Below are 18,692 nucleotides of genomic sequence, written 5' to 3'. Positions count from 1 at the left end.
GTATTTCGCTCGCTATAATATTGTATAGGAAGTGCGTCAAGTCCTTAAGCACGAAGTTGTAAGGTGGTATTATTCGTACAACAGTATACGATCAGTAGGCTGCCTTGCTCCCAGTGTGTACAGTAGCGTAGCCACACCTCAAGTCCAAAAATCACGCAGAAAGTAAACAAACGTTTCTCCTTATACTGATCCACGTTTACAACGTAACAAACTGGCGAAAGTTAAATCATACGGCGATGACTGTCACTGAGAAATCGTAGTGTAGTTTAAGATAAATCCATAGTGTAGTAAACACTTGAAAAGTCGAGGAATAAGCCAAAAACGAACAAGTGTAATCTGCCAGCACTACGAGGAATGAAACTGAAGCTGGCAATACCAACACACCTCCAAGACGTAATCGCTGATTGGTCAAAAGTTACAATGGACTAATTAACATATACTACGATACCTTATATGGTAAGACATCTCATTTGCATAGGTAAACACTATCGCTCTTCACAGAAGAACACATTCCATAATGCGGTAAAAGAAGGTATTACAAAAATGAACATAAGGGAAAACCCTTATATCTTAACACTTGATATTGCAAACATAACAACAAACTATCACATCTACAACAGCCAAGGCAATGGAAGGCTTACACAGTTATATATAAACTATAATTTATCATTACATATCAAATTATTCTTACAATTAGTGACACCTGTCACTCAAAGCTTAGGTACCTTTATTGTATTGTACATGTATTTAATGATATGATGTTTTGTAAAGCAGTGAGGTTCTAGACTCTGTACGGAACACATCACGAATATTTTGGACACTCCAGTGTTATAGTGACGTGTGGAGGTAGCTAGTATGATATACTAAGTATACTCGTGGTGTATTTAAAACAGCCGTGTTATAATGACGTGTGGAGGTAGCTAGTATCATATACTTAGTACACTCGTGGTGTAGATAAAACTTGAGGTTTTTGGGTAAAACCAATTTTCATGATGTAATACTTACCAGCGATTCGAGCACCAGTGGCAAATTCCACTGCGGAGCCAACTGCCGGACCCTAGGCCTGTCCACCCCAACCCCCCTAATCAAGGCAGAAAGAGAGGAGGACGAGCCTATCTCCGGCCTACCATGAATAGAGAGAACACTAGCAATGGCCGTGCGATAACCAGCGATAGTGCCAGGGGCAAGATTGCGGTCCCTAAACAGCCAAAGAAGGAAGTCCGCAATCACCTGGACAGTAGTCTTGATCGGATCAACCTTCCTGCCGACACACCATTCACAGTAAATCTTCCATCGTGACTGGTATACGGCAGATGAGGAAGACCCCATTGATCGAGCGATGCGATCTGACACGTTCCTAGAAAAGCGCGCCTGAGCGAGGCCTCCTGAGATAGCTTCCACGCGTGAAGGTGGAGGATCTCCGGACGAGAGTGCATCGTCCTGGACCGAGGCTGGCGAAGGAGGTTCGCTCTAAGAGGAAGAGCCAGGGGCTCTTACACCAGGAGCGTCAAAAGCTCCGGAAACCAAGGCTGCCTCCGCCACAGGGGCGCTATCAGGAGGAGAGACACTGATGCTCCCGAAACTTCTGCAGGCCCCTTCATCAGGTTGAAGGGCGGGAATGCATATGCATGCATTCCCTCCCAATCAAGACACAGAGCGTCCATGGCCCAAGCCCTTGGATCTGGAACCGGAGAGACAAACGTTGGCAACTGATTGTTCAGTGAAGTGGCGAACAGGTCTATGTGAGGCCTGTCCCACACCTGACAAATTCCCTCGAAAATCGAGGGATCCAGTTGCCACTCTGTCAAAACCGGCTGGCGGCGCCTGGAAAGAGGATCCGCCAGAACATTTAACCTGCCTGGTAGATGCTTGACATAAATTGTCAACTGCATTTCCTGACAAAGAAGAAGAATGCGGATAGCGAGGGCACACAGGGTGAGAGACCTTGATCCCCCCTGTCTCTCCAGATACGCGGCAACTGTAGTGTTGTCCGTAGCCACACAAACCACCTTGGAATGCGGGATCTCCCGAAGAGACTGCAGAGCCAACAGAACAGCCCTCATCTCGAGCACATTGATGTGCTCCGAGACCTGTTCCCCAGACCACTCCCCCGACCGGCAATGCCCGTCGAGGTAAGCTCCCCACCCTGTCATGGATGCATCCTTGTACAGGGTCATAGTAGGAACCGGCATGGACAAAGGAACACCTCGGAGAACATTGTCCTGATGAGTCCACCAGCGTGCAAACTCCTTGACCGACTGGTTCAGAGGAAGCCAGGCCAGGCTTCCCAATCCGTTGAAGAAGGGACCTAGTTGGCAAGGAGAAACGGGAAAAGGAGAAAGGGCGTTGGGATATCCCAGAAAACTGAGAAATCAACGTACCTGGACTTGAGACCGGCCGATGAAGGTCAGAGCAAAAGCCCTGGCCTTCTCGAACTTCTCCATCGGTGGAAGGGCGATGCCCTGAACCGTATTGAAACGGTTCCCAAGAAAAACAAAATCCTGAGATGGGGAAACCTCCGACTTTTCTCTGGAAGGAATGAAGCCGACCTTGAGTAAGACTTTCAGAACCAACCGGGTGACATGCACCAGAGACTCTCTCACTAGGTGGAGCATGAGGGAATCGTCGAAATAGATGTGAACATCTATTCCTCGAGAGTGCGGGAATCCCACAACCACCTGCAGCAGCTTGGTGAAAACCAAAGGTGCAGTCGTGAGCCCGAACGACATGGCCCGGAACTGGAAGACCTTTCCGTTGCAAGTAAAACGGAGGTACTTCCGTGCCGACTTCTTGATGGGGATGTGGAAGTAGGCGTCCTTCAGATCTACTGAAGTCGCCCACATTCCCTCTCTCACGGAGGCGATAATACCCCGAGGAGTCTCCATCTTGAAGTGAGGAGAATCTACTACGTGCTTGTTGAGGGCACTTAGATCTATGATGGGACGCCACGCCCCAGACTTCTTCCGAACCAGAAACATTCTGGAGTAGAACCCGGGTCTGCATACCGACATAGGAACCTCCTCGACCGCGCCCTTGGTAAGCATGGTCCTTCCTTCCTCCTGGAGCGCCAGAGCCTTTTTCCGTATCCCCCGGTGGAGGAAAAAAGATTGGCTCTGACGCTAAGGGCGGATCCCGCACTAGCTGAATGCCTAACCCCTCCTTGACCACATACAAGGCCCATGCGTCTTCCGTAATTCCCTTCCACTCTGGAAGGAAAGCGGAAAGACGACCCCCCACAGGAAGATCTGGTCGAGGCAGATCGAGACCTTGCCAGGCAAGAGAACCGTCTGCTGACCCGAAGCCTAATCCTGTGGGAGAAGGACCTAAGCTTGAGCCGAGAGGACTGCAGTTCCCTCGGCCAAACTCGTCGCCTGACACGACCAAGAAGGGAAGAAGAGAGTCATGAACCCTTCTTCTTACCCCCAGGAGGGTTCTTACCCTTATTACCCTTCCATTTGTTGCCCTTGAAGGGAGGCTTATACTTGGGCTGCGCAGAAGACTGCGAAGCCAAAGGTTTAGCCTTCTTCTTATGAGGCGCTGACCCCTGCGAGGTACTGGCCTTCTCAGCCTGAATCCTCTTCACCAGAAGTGCAGAGGCGACTGAGTCCTCCTTCAAATCCTTCTGAACAGGAGGAAGGGCCCCTCCAAAAAGAGTGGACCCTGAGAAGGGGCAGTCAACAGTCTGGAACGGTAAGGTTCATCGACTGGGCGGTTTTTCAGAACTGAAAACCGCCTAGCCAACAAGACATTGACGAGCGATGACACCTGTAAAGCTGCCAGCGCTCTCAATGCCCCGTTCAGGGCAGATGTCACTCTGTCCTGGAAGTCGGCCTGCTCTGTCTCGGTGATCCGACCCTCAGGCAAGTCGGATACCCTATATAGACACACCGAGACTGGGTGGTGGCCAGAGCTGAAAACACAATAGTGCCTTCTGGCAGAGAGCGATCCGACCAAGCGGACATCCGAGGAGCCACCAAAGAACCCAAAAGGGTGGTGGACTCGGGGACAGATGACTCCGATGGTGGGCAAACCTCCTCCACAAGAATCCGGGAAACGTAGGCCCTAAGGCCCCGCATACCGGACAACACCTGCTGGGCCTCAACCTCAGCAGCCTCAGGCTCACCCTCAACCTGTACATCCTTCTCAGCGGTCAACAGAACTGCTAGGGAGAGATCAAACCCAAAGGATTCCACGACGGAAAAGCCATGGGGTTAAACCCATATCCCGGAGGATAAGGGAAAGGTTCCGCGGGTTGGGAGTGACCCAAGAACTGGCCAAAATGGCCTGCCTGAGACTGGGGCTGGCCATCTTGCCACTCCCTCCAAGTGGAAACCCGGACATGTACGTAACTGCCGGCATGCTGCCGCAACCCAAAACCATCCACAGGCTGGTAAGGACGGCTCACGGATGGTTGCCCGTAGGCACCCGTATACCCTTAGTCAGGGGAAAACGGAGTCCGGAAACCGGCCCCCTGTCCAGCAAACCCAACACCTGGGGGAAACCACCCAAGGTTCCCGGAAGAATGAAACCCCGGACAGGACCTAATAGGACCGAGTCCGGGTAGCTGACCGGGAGGATAAGCCTGACCAGCATTGGTGTCAGGGTAAGTGAGCTGCGCGTCACTAATCCCGGTAGACACAGACAATCCCTAAACAAAGTCTGTAGTCACACCAGGACCTGAACCCGAAAGAACTGGCCCGGCACCAAGACTGTCCCCAACGACAGCACCACCTGGAATGCCGGGATCACTGACAGAGTCAGTGACCGGCGGTCGGTAGTCCCTACCCGAAGGCAAGCGCGAAAGCTTACGGGCGTTCCCGGCCAATTCGACCCTGGGCTGTGCCAAGCCAGGGTCGGGCTTCCCCTCCCCTACTCCAGGGAGTTCCTGGACAGGAAAGGCCACCCCCTGCTCACGAGAGGGACTCGCCGAAGCGAAATCCCCCGAGACAGGATCAGAGACAGTACCACCAGACCCCAGAGAGCTGGTGGCACGACCCCTACCTCTCTGCTTCCCTTGCTTACCGGAAGAAACAGACGAATCTCTCTTACGGTAAGTTGAGGGTAGCTTTGGAACAATGAAGTCCATGACCTGAGATTTAGTCTGTGAACAAAGTTAACAAGGCGAAACCTCACTGCAAGGACGACACTGGGGACAAGCATCATGAGGGTCCCTTTCCCCGAAGAACACCCATGAGCTCTCCCCAGTCGCTGTCCCAACCGAGACATACCCTCCAAAGCGAAAGCAGACAACCACGGGAAAAAATAATAAAATACGATAGTACAAAAAACGCAACCTAGAAAGAATTTCACCCGTAATATAAATCCGAAAACGGTTAAAATAAATAACGTTTGCCGAAACAAACAACCATCACTGAAATAAACAGAGCTCGGAAATTAACCCACAATAATGGCGGACCGCGTGGCACACCACCGGCACACGTGGAGTAAAATAACCAGCCGTTACAGGCACAAAATTAATTTTCAACAATAATTAATTGTATTAACAAGGGCAGATGGGTATAAGGCACACAAACTGCGCAATAAATTGAGTTGACACTCTAACCAAACCGACAAAACGCTAGCTCCGTGCGTCAGCAGGCAGCAGGCGCCATAAAAGGAAAAGGAAGGGAGATCACTTCGTGGCTCTGTCGTCGAGATATGGGTAACGTCACGGTAGGGAGGTAGGGATATTTGAATCTTTTGTTTTGGGGCTACAAAGATGGGTGTAGGTTTTGTATATGCATACTAAAGTTATGGTATTTATTACTGAAATGAAAAGCCGTGTTATAGTGACGTGTGGAGGTAACTGGTATCATATACGAAGTACATTCGTGGTGTAGATAAAACAGCCGTGTTATAGTGTCGTGTGGAGGTAGCTAGTATCATATACTAAGTACACTCGTGGTGTAGATAAAACAGCTGTGTTATAGTGACGTGTGGAGGTAGCTAGTATCATATACTAAGTACACGCGTGGTGTAGATAAAACAGCCGTGTTATAGTGACGTGTGGAGGTAGCTAGTATCATATACTAAGTATACATGTGGTGTAGATAAAACAGCCGTGTTATAGTGACGTGTGGAGGTAGCTAATAGCATATGCTGTTTTATCTAACTAGTCTTGCATGCATGACGAGAATAATATTGTATGACAATAAAGTTAATTTCATTTCTATATGTTTGCTTAATAAATAATTTTTACACAACGTTACTTACAACTTCGTTCGTCAGAAAATGATGATGCAATAGGCACAGAATGTAAAAGGTATGAGCCTTAGTAACATATGTTTGATATAACATCATTTTCTTACTCCGAGACTTTCACATATGCATGACATGTTCTCAGGTATTACACATACGCATTTCCTTTTTGATATCAGTATTGATTTTCAAATACTTGTTACACTTATTAAGAATTGATTGGAAACACTCATCTGACATCATTATACCACCAGTCTTTGAGTGTTTAATCCTTATGAAGATGTTGAGATAATATTCATTATCTTTCCACAGGAGTTTTGACAGCTATGGCCGAGTTAAGCTTCCTCGACAGTCCCCATCTACAACCAGTCAAGTACAAGTCTGTGATTGACGTTTTCTACGAGAAGGCGAGCGAGTTTCCAGAGAAGGAAATATGCATCCAACGATTTGCTGACGGCTCTAGACGTTCAATAACATACAGCGATCTGAAAATCAAGGCAGAGCGTGTTGCTAGGTTCCTGATCGGGAAAAGCATACAGGTCAGCGATAATATAGGAATCATTGGGCCAAACTCGATCGAATGGATCGTGGGCGAGTTGGCTATCCTGATGACTGGCGCAGTTTGCTTGCATCTTTCTAAGCCACATGGGAAATTCCAGAAGACTCTCGAACAATTGCAGCTTTCGGAATGTAAGGCTGTACTGCTAGACCTAGAGAGTGACACTACGTTTGTCGAGGACATCGAGGGATTTGTAAGCGACAATCCTTCAAATGAAGGACATGGTTTGGACAAACCAATCTTCGTCCTCCTCAGGAAGAAGGATAAATCCATGCTGCCTGATGTAGAAACAATAGGAGGACTAGATCAATATCAGATTGATAAACAACTCCCTGGAATCGTTCCCGATACACCAGCCATTGTTTTCATGACATCTGGATCAACAGGACTACCCAAGATGGTCGAAGTTACTCATTTAGCACTGGTAAATACGGAATCCGCCTACATGCTCACTCGTGGTGTTGGTGGTAGAGGGGAAACGTACTTCAACGATCGACCTTTCTCCTGGATTGGAGGTACAATAATATACTGTCTCCTACAAGGAGACACAAGAGTGTTTCGAGATGGAAGAATAACCGTGAAAGGCGGCGATGTTATGGATCTCTGGAATATCATCATTGAAGAAAAGTGTACCAATGGCCTTCTTCTTCCATTCACAATATATGATCTCTTGCAGAACAAACAAAAAATAAAAAAGACAGGATATCGAATGATGTCGATTGTCACCGGAGGTCAAATAATAAGACACAAAGAAACGGAAATACTAGGAGAAATTTGCGAACAGATGTATATGCTTTATGGATCGACAGAGGTTGGCATAGTGACCTTTTCTCCACTAGACAACAACATGACCATTGGATGCTTGGGGAATCTTTTCCCTGGAGTTCAAATTAAGGTAGTAGGTGAGGATTTGAACACAATTGTTCGTGGAGAAATGGGTGTACTCCTCATAAAATCACCATGGATGTTGAAAGGATACCGCAACGCGACAGAAGCTCAAAGGAAGTCAATCGCGAACGGCTGGATGAACACTGGAGACGTGGGGATTATAAAGAGTGACGGCCAACTCATTATCAAAGGGAAAATCAACAATGTCATCAAAAGGGGGACTCTGAAAGTCGTATCAGGGGATGTCGAGGACTGCATCGCATCATTTCCAGGTGTGAGAGATGTTGTTGTCATTGCAGTCCCTGATCCACGAATGTATGAAGAGGTATGCGCATGCGTTGTGTTTGATAAAAATACAGCAGTTAATATGGACGCAGTACGGGCACACTGCACAGAAAGCCTCGGTGACAATATTATAGGAAATGCTCCGACGTTTTACCTCGAGTTTGACACACTGCCACAGCTCGGAACGGGAAAACCTGACAAAGTCAACATTCAACGGGACGCGGTAGGAAGGTTAAACATTAAAACCAAGTAACTAAACAGCGTCCAAATGACAAAATTGTACACAAATTGTGTACGAATCTGTATACGTTAGAAATTTTACATTGGTAACATGTTATGATATATGTTTAAATACTTGTATTCGTATCAATCAATATGTATTGTTGCGCAATTTTGACATCATTATGGTCCCATACAGACATTGGACAATAAAAGCAAGTGTTCATTAGATGTGTTCATAGATAATGACGACAATGTGAACCTTTAGGACACAAACATATTACAGAACAAATCTTACTATACGAAGAACAGTACTCATATAGACACTACAGGGTTCCACCGCTGATAGTAAACTGGCCTTCTCCTTCAGAAACCTTCTGTCGGCTTGGAGCCGAAGACATCTAATATAAATAATCCATCTTCAGATAGAAAGGACCGCCTACAGAGGCGCCAAAAAGGAATTAACTGAAATGTGCCAACACATGTGGTTGAGATTTGAACGATTGTGATATAAAGCCGAAAACCAGGATGCCTCGAAACGACGTGAATGTGGGCGGATCGTCCGACACTCGAACCATAAGTAAGAAATGCACTGTCAAATTGATCTTCTCTTTGGTTATCCATTTTATGCAGGAGAATATGTATATTATTTTATTCAAACTGGCACTTAACAGGAAATTATTTAAGGTTGTTACACCTAAAAATCTGGTAACGTGATTATCTCCCCTAGTGATATTGAATATATTACGTCATGATGTAACCAAAAGATTAAAATTAATCGGATGATCAGCAAAAGAAGTCTCTCTGTGTCTTTCTGCTTGAATTTTGTGTAACCCAATAACGTTTTAACTGATGAATTGTTGATGGGGTCAGTGTATTTCTGAACAATAATCTGTATATGCGTTTAACAATCTCTTGTAGAAACATCAAGCGTTATTATTGAAGTAAAATGTTACATTTTCTTTCCAAAAACAGAGATGATGTAAAGTAGCATCTTGTATGGTAAACTATATCATGGATTACCAATATTAACGTCAAATTACTCGATTATATTTTATTAACGTAGGAGAATATAATTATATACATTTGGCACGGAATAGAAATCAAGGATGAGTTTTTCATCGTCTAATCACGGAAAGGTGCGCCACTAGAAAAAGACAATAGGCAATCTTGCCTTGTTCTGGTTTTTATTATAATTATCAAGTCAAACTAAATAAGCTTTATAGGTAAATTGACTTTGATTTACATAACAACGAAATCTTTTGCATATCGACTTGACATATAATAATGAATCGTCTATGATCCAAATAAGATCGACTTTAGGTTTTGTTGTCAATTATTATCAATATACACCTAGCTATTTGGAACGCTCCAGAATAACGACAAGTATATCAAATAGGGAAATACAATGGTGTTGTTTTCCATGATTGCATATGAGTGCTTAGGAAACAATATTTTAAATAACCATCATAAATCCCGAAATTAAGTTTGATTAATTGGGTTGAGCGTCCAATTAACGGCTAGACCACTTATGGATATGCCTCCGTGTGTTTGCAATGTACAATTAAGTGCTGGAAGCGGACCGTTTTTGTATTTGCCATTTTGTGATAGCGCCGAGGAAATCAACGCAGTATTCAAGTCGTCATACCATACGAGAAACCTTACTGTTGCACAGTCAAAGCTGAACGCCCAGCTGTAAACAGCAAGTTCTAGGGATTTGGGTCAGGAGAAATAACCCATAACGTCCCTCTGTTTGTAAACACCAAGGCCATTAAACAAGGTATTGTCAACTAGGAAATGTGCAGCAGTTTTATTTTGATCGTTTTTGTGTCACGTGGTTCCCACATTAGTCGCCTATTACAACATGTAGTGGGTAAAGCGGACATATTCTGTTTGGATGTCTTGGTTTGCCTACTAAAATTGATATATTAAGATAGCCTATGTTATCACTGAATGACGGAGATTTTAGTCCGTATGTATGCATATCCAAATCCTGTCTGGCATTTCAGGTTATATAATCTAACCCGAATATTCTTAGCAAAGACAGTAAGTCATCCTCAGAATACTAATACCGGATACGTTCTGCCTAATCTCAATGTCATTTACATTATTAACCTGCCTGGCCCTGTAAAAGCTAGATAGTAAGTGAGCCTATATTTGATTACATTATAATTTATTCAATCAGAGGTTTATTTGATAGATTTATTATCAAATTTCGCCTTGCAACCAAAAGATATACACAAGACCAAGGCAGACTTTACAAGGGCAAATATATAATGCTTTGTTTTGAGATTCTTGTTGGTATGTTTCAGAATCTCAGAAGCTATATAAAATCGGACGATTCATGTTGAAATGTTTCAAAATCCCTGTAGCTATATCAAATCTGGCGATTCTTGTCGGTATGTTTCAGAATCTCTGTGGCTATATCAAATATGACGATTCTTGTTGTTTTGTCTCAGAATCCCTGTCGGTTCAAATATGAAGGTTCTTGTTTGTTTGTCTCAGAGTCCCTGTAGCTATATCAAATATGACTTTTTTGTTGGTATGTCTCAGAATCCCTCTAGCTATATCAAATATGACGGTTCTTGTTTGTTTGTCTCAGAATCCCTGTAGCTATATCAAATATGACTTTTTTTGTTGGTACGTCTCAGAATCTCTGTAGCTTCAAATATGATGGTTCTTGCTGTTTAGGATTTGAAAAATTGGAACATTTTCTGCCTCAGCTGCTGACTTCGAAGCACCCTTTTCAAATCGAGATATCCACTCTGGAGTTAACACCTGACGTAACCAATTGAATATAGTCTCTGACGTAGGATTAAACTGTACATCTGTGCTCACGAAATGTTGTGTCGCGTGCTTGCGTTGTGCTTGCGTTTGTCTGAGGTATTATATTACTGTCATGTTAGAACTATGTTTGTACCCTCTGATCTTCCGCCTTCATTTTCTGGATCAGGTGTAAAAGGACACTGACAGGAGGAAAATCTCAAAATAGGGTTCCAAATATCCACGTGACAGAACCTACAGCAGCTGTTGTTGGGTCAACTGTGAATAATCTTGCTGTACCCACCTCAGTGATTTTCGAAATTGTAGGGTTCTCCAGGCTTTAAAAACGACGGACTTATTTATTGAACTAGCAATACAATGATCAGGTATACACGATGTAAAAGCTTGGCTTCGCCAGGGGGAAACTGATGTACAAACAGCATCCCCTTACCAGAGTAAAGACAAAACGAGACCAGTATTTGAACCATCGCTGATGAATACATTGACACGTGTTAATGGGTACCTTTCGGTTTAAATCAATACACAGCGGATTATGAAGAGTTCTTTGTACAAAACCAAAAACATTTTCTATGTGACGTTTCGATGACTAGTACGATATGTACACTGTCACCTTCATCAGAGAAATGACCAGTGAAGCGTATGCATACAAAGGTGTAAAATGTGTACGAGTTGTCCACAAAATCGATGTCGTTTCAGCTACGCTGTAAGCGTATGTACACTTGTTGTTATATATGTACCGAAATGACTCGATTCAGCTACGCTTTGTTTAATTCTTGGTCATAGATGTGTCTAAAACTTTGGAGATATCCCAGTCAATCACATGATTTTTCTGTGTGGCCTGATCTGTGATTTCCGATTTTTATTTATCTGGGACTCCGACTGCTTCCTTTCTGATCTGGTGAATTTCCTACCTTCTTGGGTTTCCGTATCTTTCCGGTGTTCACCAGAGCGGACCCCAAATCGCCTTCCAGTCTCTCCAACATACGATGCGTCACAGTTTTTGCATCCTATTTTGTATACGCATTCTGCGACGTTTTCTTTAGGTGTTTTATCTCTAGGGTGTACAAGGATATTGCGAAGCGTCTTGTGGGGTTTCATGGCTGTTGCTATGCCATGACTGCGATATATCCTCTGGATGTTTTCGGATATACCCTTTGTATACGGGATGACCACTTGACCTTTGGTATTGTTCTTATCCTTGAGAGGCCTTTTCTCGTTCTTCCCCTTAGCTTTGACACTGTTTTTGTACCCGTTTTAGGGCCCATTCCGAATATGCACATGTTATCATTGCCCTAGCGATGTGATTCTGCTCTTGTATTTTGTCCTGTTGTTCTGTGACTATTGTATCACGCCTAATTTCTGGTGCAAAGGATGGTGATATTTGAAGTTCAGTATGGATCTTTTTACTATAGACCACTTTACCAGTAGAGAGTCTAGGAAGGGCATTGTGCTGTTGGTTTCTTCCTCACATGTAAATTTGATGTTGTTAGTGGCATCTATGGTGTTGATATGCGTGGTCAAATCCTTCTGTGACCCCTTCTTGATTATCTTTAGTTTGTCGACAAAACATATCGTTTCAATAAGCTAGGCTTGCATTTTATGGGGGCAGTGGCTATTGCTTCTTGCACCAGATGTTCCATGAACAATTGACCATAATGGGAGACACTGGACTACCCATAGCAGTGCCGAAGCGTTGTTGATAGACTAGTTGATTGCATATAATGCTAACACAGACTCTGTCTAATTCCAAATTTCCGACTTTACTTAAACAAACAACACTATTTAACTGTATATCTAATCAACATAGTACATCATTTGAAGAAACATTAGAAGTGTTGTTTGAATATGATGATAGAAATTTAACTGTTTCTCATATCAAACAAAAAACTTACTAAACTGCTTTTCTCCTTCCAAGGCTTGGACCAGATCGTTTCTGACGTGATAACACTGAGTTTCATATGTTGCACCTGTATACTGTATAAGAGATTGGATGTTTGTAACGGTAGGATTTTAAGTGTGAAATAAGACAGTCGCAAAGGAAATTTATCATGAACAAGAGGCCCAATGGGCCTGCATCGCTCACCTGGTATAAATCTCACACTTGTAGCCTTAAAAGTGATCTAAAATAAAGCGACAGGCAAAATAAAATATCAGTATTTATGATTAAAATTCATTCAAAGGAACCTGTTATTTTTTTTTTAAACATTTCACCCCTGTGATTGAAAGTCGAACAAAGTCATTATGTTGAACAAATTTTATAGCCTTTCATCTCAGGATGCAACTTGCAAAGTATCAACATCCTGGGACCCATGGTTATTCAGAAGAGGTCGATTAAAGATTTTAAACAAATTTGACCCCTGTGACCTTGAATATAAGTCACTTTAACAAACGTAGTAGTCCTTGATCCCAGCATGCTACTGACTAAATATCAACATCCTAAGCCTTTTGGTTATTCGAACAAGTTGTTTATTTTTTTAATATTTTGATCATATTTGCTCCTTGTGACTTTGAATATGATTCAAGGTCATACATTTAAACAAACTTGGTAGCCCTTGATCCTAGTACGCAACTGACTAAATATCATCACCCTGGGCATTTTTTGTTATTCAGAAGTTGTTTTATGTTTTTCACATATTTGACCCCTGTGACGTTGATTATAGGTGAAGGTCATTCATTTGAACAAACTTGATAGCCCTTTACCCAAGCATGCTACTGGTTAAATATCATAACCCTGTGCATTTTGGTTATTCAGAAGAAGTTGTTTGAAGTTTTTAACATATTTGTCCCCTGTGACCTTGAATATAGGTGAAGGTCATTCATTTGAACAAACTTGGTAGCCCTTTACCCAAGCATGCTATTTGCAAAATATCATCACCCTGGGCATTTTGGTTGTTGAGAAGAAGTTGTTTAAAGTTTTTAACATATTTGACCCCTGTGACCTTGAAAATGGGTGAAGGTAATTCATTTGAACAAACTTGGTAGCCCTTTACCCAAGCATGCTATTTGCAAAATATCATCACCCTGGGCATTTTGGTTGTTGAGAAGAAGTTGTTTAAAGTTTTTAACATATTTGACCCCTGTGACCTTGAATATGGGTGAAGGTCATTCATTTGAACAAACTTTGTAGCCCTTCATGTCAGCATGCTACTGGCAAGATATCATCACCCTGGGCATTTTGGTTATTCAGAAGAAGTTGTTTAAAGGTTTTTTAAGACAATTGACCCCTGTGACCTTGAATATAATTGAAGGTCATTTATTTGAACAAACTTGGTAGCCCTTCACCCAAGCATGCTACTGGCCAAATATCACCTCCCTGGGCAGTTTGGTTCTCGAGAAGAAGATGTTTAAAGTTTTTCACATATTTGACCCCTGTGACCTTGAAAATGGGTGAAGGTCATTAATTTTAACAAACTTTGTAGCCCTTCATCCAAGTTTGCTTCTGGCCAAATATCATCACCCTATGCCTTTTGGTCGTTTAAAGTAAAATATTGACGCCGGACGACGGACGACAGACGACGGACAACGGACGACAGACGGACGGACGGACGACAGACGGACGGACGACGGACGGACGGACGGACGGACGACGGACGCCGCACCACGGCATTAGCTCACTTGGCACTTCGTGCCAGGTGAGCTAAAAATGTTCACATAAAATACCTTTGGTGGAAGGACACGCTTTTATTTACTTCCTTTCAAAGACAGACTTTTTTCAAAATGCACACATATATATGCATGTATAACATATAATATAATTATGACCATTTTGAAAAAAAAGTCTTTCTTTATAATCTCCATCCCTTTAAAGAAGCGATGTCTGTTGACTGTTTATTCATGACTGATATCCACCGATAGTTAGTGCAGAACTCATATTATACGGTGTAATATAAACTGATGACCACCAATAGTTAGTGCAGAACTCATATTATACGGTGTAATATAAACTGATTAAATATATACAATAAATATATATAAATAAGTCCGATCCTGCCCCGTTTCTGTCCGTTCCTGTAAATCGTCGCCCGTTCCTGTCCGTTCCTTCAAATCGTCGCCCGTTCCTGTCCGTTCCTGTAAATCGTCGCCCTTTCCTGTCCGTTCCTGTAAATCGTCCCCCGTTCCTGCCCGATCCATATCAATACAATACTCTTAATTCGTTGCAATTCCTTTATCAAATATATCTTATACCCGATAAAAAAATAAATAATAACATAAATATAGGTATCATTAGTAATGACGACATAAAAATGCATCTATATTTTAGTCCGATTCTGCCCCGATCATGTAATTGCAATTATTTTATCAAATATACCTTATACCCGATAAGGATAATTAAATGTGTACAATAAATATATATGAATAAGTCCGATCCTGCCCCGTTTCTGTCCGTTCCTGTAAATCGTCGCCCGTTCCTGCCCGATCCATATCAATACAACACTCTTAATTCCTTGCAATTCTTTTATCAAATATATCTTATACTATACCCGATAAAAAAATATATGATACTATAAATGCAGGTATCATAAGTAATATCGACATAAATGTATATATATAATTTAGTGCGATTCTGCCCCGATCATGTAATTGCAATCCAAATATATCTTATACCCGATAATGATACTTAAATGTATCAAATATATATATTCATTAATGTATATAATAATTAATAGATTGCAGGCCGTTCCTGCCCGTTTCTGTCCGTTTCTGCCCGTTTCTGCCCGTTCCTGACCGTTCCTGTAAATCGTCTAATCGCTAAAACGCCCCAGTCTTCAGGTCGCAAATTCAGAGACTGCATATTGTGAATGCAGTGACGATTTACAGGAACGGACAGGGACGGGCGACGATTTACAGGAACAGACAGGGACGGGCAACGATTTACAGGAACGGACAGGGACGGGCGACGATTTACAGGAACAGACAGGGACGGGCGACGATTTACAGGAACAGACAGGGACGGGCGACGATTTACAGGAACGGCCAGGGACGGGCGACGATTTACAGGAACGGCCAGGGACGGGCGACGATTTACAGGAACGGACAAATACGGGCGACGATTTACAGGAACGGACAGAAATGGGCGACGATTTACAGGAACGGACAGAAACGGGCGACGATTTACAGGAACGGACAGGGCCGGGCGACGATTTACAGGAACGGACAGGGACGGGAGACGATTTACAGGAACGGACAGAAATGGGCGACGATTTACAGGAACGGACAGAAACAGGGCAGGATCGGACTTATTCATATATATTTATTGTATACATTTAATTATCCTTATCGGGTATAAGGTATATTTGATAAAATAATTGCAATTACATGATCGAGGCAGAATCGGACTAAAATATAGATACATTTTTATGTCGTCATTACTAATGATACCTATATTTATGTTATTATTTATTTTTTTATCGGGTATAAGATATATTTGATAAAGGAATTGCAACGAATTAAGAGTATTGTATTGATATGGATCGGGCAGGAACGGGCAACGATTTACAGGAACGGACAGGAACGGGCGACGATTTGAAGGAACGGACAGGGACGGGCGACGATTTACAGGGACGGGCGACGATTTACAGGAACGGACAGGAACGGGCGACGATTTACAGGAACGGACAGGGACGAGCGACGATTTACAGGAACGGACAGGGACGGGCGACGATTTACAGGAACGGACAGGGACGGGCGACGATTTACAGGAACGGACAGGAACGGGCGACGATTTACAGGAACGGACAGGGACGGGCGACGATTTACAGGAACGGACAGAGACGGGCGACGATTTACAGGAACGGACAGGGACGGGCGACGATTTACAGGAACGGACAGGGACGGGCGACGATTTACAGGAACGGACAGAGACTTAGTGGCGCTAATTAGTGTAAAAGTGCTTCGTAATCAAGATCGATTTTCTAACAAAGTACACATTTTTTTTTAAATGATACTTTACCAAAACATGTTAAATGAGTATACCAATGGAAATATCGAAATATTTTGTGGATAAAACACTCACATTTTGCTATGGCGCGCAAAAACTCCTATGGCGCACCTATGGCGCTAAATCTCCTATGGCGCAAATTAGTGAGACCCATGGGCAGTTAGAGGTTACGCGGCGCCTGTTAAAAGTTTTTCGTCGTGTAAAACCTCTAACATTGTTGGAGTAGTGTGTACCACAATCCAAAGTCTCAAGGTACTCCAAATCTAGCTTTGGGAACGGTGTTTGCGAGGCTTCCAGCTTCTTCCATTCACTCTTTGCTCTGCGGGTCATATTTGGATCATCATCAGCTACACGCTTGGCCAACGCATTGTCACTGTCCAACAGAGATAACATGCGTTGTGCCATTTGTGTATCACGCTGCTCACGATCTGGATCAGAACAATATATTGGTCCTCGGAACGCATTCAGACATGCAGTCACAATGCGAACGAGTTTGCCAATAACCGGAACCAGAACGTTTGAAGGAAGTTTTTCTCTGAACAGAATCCACTTCTTTAAACGCCCATGGTAGGCCTCGACAACCCAACGGGTTTTGGTACATTGGCGATCTTCATTCGCCTGGGAAGCATCTACTTGTGATTTCCCAGGGGGAAGGAAGGATGGCGTTTTTGAATCGTACCCCAACTCGGCTAAAACATCGAGGACATCCCTGAAACCACGATCGACAATAACATTGTCATGTTCATCAAGCCAAGACTTCAGGAGGTCAAAGTTTTCAATGATAAATTTAGTAATTGATGCATCATTGACACTTCCATAATACGGTCTAATACATATCCAACTGGCAACACAATGGACATAAACTTCAGATAATTCGGTTTCTTTTGTCCGCAATATGATGATCTCTGGAATGCATGATGCAAACTTTTGTTTAGATAGATGTAAGTGCCATCAAGTATGAGACTTACTTTGTCCCCAAAAAATGCTTTGGTAAACACTGTGTTGTGTGACATGACTTCTGCGAGTGGTATATGGTTTGTTCCAAGGTATTGGGGCACAACGGTTATATCCAAAACTTCGATAAGCTTGTGGAAATATCTGGACAGTGAGGCTGTTGATAATTTGGTCATAACTGACCAAACTGGTTGCAAGACAGATCAGTTTTTAAGTTTGCCCAGATCAGTAATGACATCAGATTCAATAGCGTTATCAAGCTTCGTTTGCAAGGATGCTCTATATATCGACCATAGCTACTTCAGTATCTCTTTCGATGATGTGTTTAGGACAAATGCGTGCAACACAGGGGCACCAAAGCCTGTGCTGATAAAGAATGTCGCACTTGTGTCGGAATGGTAGTACATGTACATGTGTCATTATACTGAAACATACAGAACATTTGCGATGGGAAGAGGATGCATATTTCAGATCTGTGATATTCAAGAAGGGCACTGACGGAATAATGGGGATGGCATAAATAACATCTTCCTCCTCTTCAATTGCAAATCACGACCGGTTTGTTCTTCTCCCTGAGAAAAGTGCCTCTCCACAGATGTGTCTGGGTGAGGTCTCTTCCCGACACATCGTCTATAACATCTCATGCATATCTTACTGCCATCTGCTACAATCAGATCTTGGTTTATAAGCATATATTTCAACCAAGTATTGTGCGGGGAGTCCAACAATCTTGCTGTTTTACCGTCCTTTTTGATATCCTTAAATCTTATCCTACATTCTGGCATGATACAGGCATCACCCATGATGATAGAATAATTTGAAAATTCTAGCTAGCTATGGATTACAAGATTTGATCATGTGTATCAT

General features: G+C 43.2%; 1 protein-coding gene across 1 annotated transcript in view; it reads left to right on the top strand.

Annotated features, from left to right (window-relative positions):
- LOC110463020 (putative acyl--CoA ligase YdaB) overlaps positions 1-9,000 on the top strand; it is a 21,689-nt gene extending 12,689 nt beyond the window's left edge. Inside the window, exon 2 of the mRNA XM_021517346.1 lies at positions 6,511-9,000. Within this exon, the coding sequence (XP_021373021.1) occupies positions 6,525-8,183 (1,659 nt within the window). The 5' untranslated portion in view covers positions 6,511-6,524 and the 3' untranslated portion in view covers positions 8,184-9,000. The remainder of the gene's footprint in view (positions 1-6,510) is intronic.
- Positions 9,001-18,692: the final 9,692 nt, after the last annotated feature.

The sequence above is a fragment of the Mizuhopecten yessoensis genome, unplaced genomic scaffold, assembly GCF_002113885.1.
Source record: "Mizuhopecten yessoensis strain PY_sf001 unplaced genomic scaffold, ASM211388v2 scaffold10855, whole genome shotgun sequence".
Lineage (NCBI taxonomy): Eukaryota > Metazoa > Mollusca > Bivalvia > Pectinida > Pectinidae > Mizuhopecten > Mizuhopecten yessoensis.
The sequence above is the reverse complement of the archived record's forward strand: the minus strand, read 5'-3'. Positions and strand labels throughout refer to the sequence as shown.